We start from the raw sequence: 4,258 nt of genomic DNA on the forward strand, positions 1-4,258 counted from the left end.
CCTGGGTGCTCCATCCCTGGGTGCTCCATCCCTGGGTGCTCCATCCCAGCTCTACTGGCACCCACCAGCCAGGGGAGCCAGGCAGCCGTGAGTCACTGGAGTCGGTTTTTGGGAAGGTTGTGTTAAATGTAATTAATGGATGTGCTGAAAGTCTCTGCAAATCATTTTCCTTGTTCACTAAATCATTTCTTGTTAGAAGATTGCTTGTCCTTCCTTTGCTGATATTTTTGCACCTCCACATAGTGCATGTATTGATCCTGTGTTTGACTGCAGCACCACAGCGATGCTTTCCCGTGTCTCCAGCTGAAGATGGATCCTGAGCAGCTCCCTGGGGGACAGCTTTCCTTTTATCACTGCTGTCTCCTCTGCATCAGCACCCAGCCTTGCCAGCATGGGGAACGTGTTATTGGGACAGTGAGGAGATGGTGGGACAATGTTTCTGTCCCCTGCACCCCATGGTGCAGGGTGCTGAGGGCAGGAGGAGGCTTTGAGCTGAGCTGGTGTGGCTGCTGCAACGCTTCCCTGGCTGGAAAGGGTTCAGCAGGGGTGGTAAATACAGATATGAGTAATGGTGCTGTTTATATAATCACATTCTGTGACTTATGCTGTTAGCAGGCCTAGACTAAATATAATGGCTATTGATAGGAGGCAGGGGCTGGTTTCTGGCCCTCCACGTGGGGACAGGAAGCTGATTATAATAACACTCAGTGGGGGAAAATGAGTGTTTTGAGAGCAGGGGAGGGAAGGCAAAGCCTTGGAAGGGGGACAGCGCAGTACCAAGGAGGAGCGGGGCTGCAGGGTCACAGCCCCCACAGGGTGTCCTAATGCTGTGTTTTCAAGAGTCCTCACCTCTGCCCATGATTTCTCCCCCAGCCCCTTAGCATCCCTCACCCCAGGGGTGAGCAAAGCAAAGTGAAGCAAGGAGTAGCTTCATCCCAGCCCCAATTGCATTGAGCAGGAGGGAAATGGAGGAGGGGGTTGCAGGTATCCTAAGGGAGGTGACACGATCTGCAGGATAGAAGCCTTTAGGTCCTTATTGGAGCACGTGGACCTCGTGGGGCCCTGCAGCCCAGCCTTGCTCTTTGGGGATGTAATGCTTGGGCTACGTGGGTTCTTTCCCGTGGGAAGGGCAGTGCCAGTGCCTCAGGTCCGAGCCCTGCCTGAAGGGCTCACACTTCCCCAGTGCTGATCCCAGTCTCACCTGACGCTCCTGGCACTGGAACCTCTTCCAAGAGGCCCCAGCACCCAGTCTCCATCCCCCCAACAGTCTCTGTAGACTTCTGGGGCCTCGCCTGCACCACATTGAAAGCCAAAGGCTGCTGTGGTTGGAGGTCAGAGCTCTCGTGAGTGACCGGGTGTAGATGCAGCAGGGAGCAGAGGAACAGGTGATCCTACCTTAAAATTGACTAGGAGTTTGGATCTCCCTGCTCTCTGCAAATCCTACACTTGGCTCTTTGGCTGAGCCCATAGGAATCAGCATCGTTTCAACAGTTCTGATGTTTGAGGGGGGAAAAGGAGAAGATTTGACACAAACTCAACGCGCGGTCCATCCCCAGGCCCGCCATACTGCAGGAGACTGCAAATACAGCGTGAAGGGAGCGCTGCTAGGTGACACGGAAGGTGAGGAAGGAGCCACCAGCTTTCTGCCCACCTCCCCCCTGCTCTGCCTCCCCCCAGGGCTGAGCCCTGCAGCGCACCGAGGAGCAGCCAGGCCCGGCCTCACTGAGACGAGTCACCTCGCTGAGCTCTGCCTCCAGCATGCTGACTGTGTTGGTCCCCTGGGCCACGTGCACCTTGTTGGCTGCCTTCTTGTGCAAGAGGCAGACGAAGATCTTCTTGAAGCCTTTGCGGAAGTGCTTGGAGACCAGGGCGTAGACGATGGGGTTGACACAGGAGTTGGCATAGGAGACGAGGTGGGAGAGGATGCGCAGGACGTACGTCGCGTGGTTGAGGGGAAAATACCCGAACCAAACGCAGAGGATGAGCAGGTGGTGGGGCAGCCAGCAGAGGCAGAACAGGACGGCCACGATGATGATCATCCTGGTGACTTTCCTCTTGGCTTTCTTGGACTCCGACATCTCTTGGAGAGGATCCACAGACCTCCACAGGTAGCGAATGGTCCGCGTGTAAGTGAGGCTGAGGATCAGCACCGGGATGATGTAGCTGAAGATGAAGGTGCAGAGATCCATGACCTTACGTTGGGAGATGGCCCAGACCGGGTGGCAGACGGTCAGGTTGGCCAGCTGGAACTGTTGGTAGTAGCTGAGGTAAGGGCTCGAGAAAATGAAGGAGAGTGCCCAGATGAAGCAGATGGCCACCAGTGCGTTCCTGGGCGTCCGCAGCTCCCGTGAGTGGAGGGGATATCGGATGGCCAAGTACCTGCGTGGGAAAGGAGAGGGGTGCAGCTGCAGCTCTGGGCAAGGCATGGAGATCAGGCTGGGAAAAGAGCTGAAGGGATGGACTTGAGCTCCCCGGGGCTATCGGCAATTGCCTGGTGTTTGCAGGGATTTCTGCAGCACAGCGGGCTGAAGAACGTCCTCCTCTCCAACCCTGTGCTGTCACCCAATCTGCTCCTGGGGGCAGGCAGGGACGGCCCCCTCCTGTCTCAGGATCCCTAGGACACATCCAGCGCTTTCTGAGGGAACTGCCCCGGGTCTCACACTGAGCAGAGCCAGATCCCCTCTGGCTGCTGTGAGATTGGAACTGGGAGCGCTTGCGGTGCCAGGAGCTGAGATAGACCAGGGTGAGGCAATAGGCTGCTTTTAAGCAGAGAGCTTTTACACTGCCTTCCCTGCACCCCCTGCTGAGCAGGCTGGGACAGTCGCCACAGTGAGAAACACCACAGGGACGGAAATTGGCTATTCCTTCCTGAAAGGGGAAAATGGAAAAAGCTGTGTCCAAGCTGAAACATCCCTAAGTTTTCTCTTCCTTGAGGGCTGCGAGCTATTTAGTGGACAAAGAGCCCCAGCAAGAGCCGGTGTTGCACAGGGACAGAGCTTTGCTTCACTGTTTCACCATCCCCTTTTCCACTGCTGCAGCCTTAGGACAAAGATCCTTCACCTTGGATCCTTCCAACCCTGGATCCTTCACCAGATCCTTCACCTTTGGGGTCTGAAAGCACCAGGAGCTTCCAATCCCACCCTCCTCCATCCTGCAGCAGGATCCCAGCCCTCAGCATTCGCATCCCCTTGCACCCACAAGCAGGGAAATGCTCCTTGGGCCCCCAACAAGTGCTCACTGCCCTCTCCTGCCTGCGTGGGCTTTGGCAGAGGGGATGCTGCGTTGCTCAAGATCCCCCATCCCCTTTCCTACCTGTCAAGGGAGACGGTGGCCAAGGTGAAGCTGCTGGCGTACATGGTGAGGTAGATGAAGAAGTGGACGGCTTTGCACAGGAAGGACCCAAACACCCATCCCTCCAGGGTGTAGATAGTGGCTTGGAAGGGGACGCAGAAGAGGATGAAGCAGAGGTCAGCCACCCCCAGGTTGAGGATGAAGAGGTTGGTGGTGTTCTTCACCTGCCCGTTGCGCAGCAGCACCGCCAGCACCAGGCAGTTGCCCACGGTGCCCACGAGGAAGATGAGGAGGTATGCCAGGGGGATGAGCACCGACTCGGGATGCCAGCCCTCACCCGAACCTTCTGCCGACCCGTTCATGGCCAGGGGTGCGTGGAGAAGGGGGAGCGCAAAGAGCACTGCAGAGTGGTGCACCAGGATGCCCAAAGGGGGCCACGCAGAGCACGAGGGGTGCCAAGGAGCCAGCAATCCTAGGAGGGTGCAGGTGGGACGAGAGAGCTTCGCCTCCGTCTTCCTCGGGAGCCAGCAGCCAGTCTGTGCTGCTCCGTGCTCTCCCTCCCCCCGAGGAGGAGGAGGAGGAGGAGGAGGAGGAGGAGGAGGAGGGCTCCGGGGCGGTGGCAGCTCCAGCCCAGCCCCTCGCAGGCTGTTCCGTGGGGACAAATACTGAAATCTGCACCCCCAGCCCTGCTTGCTGCCCCAGACAGCACTGGGGAGCTGGATGTGGTGGGACAGCAAAAGCTCCTGAGTGCTGGGATCTGGGGGAGATGGGGCTGCGCATCCCAAAGGGAGAGCCCCCAGTGCTCAGGTGGTTTTTGCAGCACAAGAGCTGGTTATTGAGAGCTGGGGCTGCAGGGGTTTAGGAATGGGAGTTCTCTCAGATTGCAAATGGGTAAATTGCCCAGCATGCAGCCAGGTCCCTGCACCAGAACACTGCAGAGATGAGTAAAGGTTTCTATGAGAATCCA

General features: G+C 57.4%; 1 protein-coding gene across 1 annotated transcript; it reads right to left on the minus strand.

The window, feature by feature from the left end:
- Positions 1–6: 6 nt before the first annotated feature.
- Positions 7–3,766, minus strand: GALR2 (galanin receptor 2). Its single transcript, XM_042833463.1, has 2 exons — positions 3,313–3,766; positions 7–2,379 (listed from the first exon to the last, which is right to left on the minus strand). The coding sequence occupies exons 1-2, from the start codon at positions 3,651–3,653 to the stop codon at positions 1,605–1,607; spliced, it is 1,116 nt and encodes a 371-aa protein (XP_042689397.1). The 5' UTR covers positions 3,654–3,766; the 3' UTR covers positions 7–1,604.
- Between the last annotated feature and the right edge of the window lie 492 nt (positions 3,767–4,258).

The sequence above is a fragment of the Centrocercus urophasianus genome, unplaced genomic scaffold (genome assembly GCF_019232065.1).
Source record: "Centrocercus urophasianus isolate 14NV4802_14NV808 unplaced genomic scaffold, USGS_Curo_1.0 seq_41, whole genome shotgun sequence".
Classification (NCBI taxonomy): domain Eukaryota; kingdom Metazoa; phylum Chordata; class Aves; order Galliformes; family Phasianidae; genus Centrocercus; species Centrocercus urophasianus.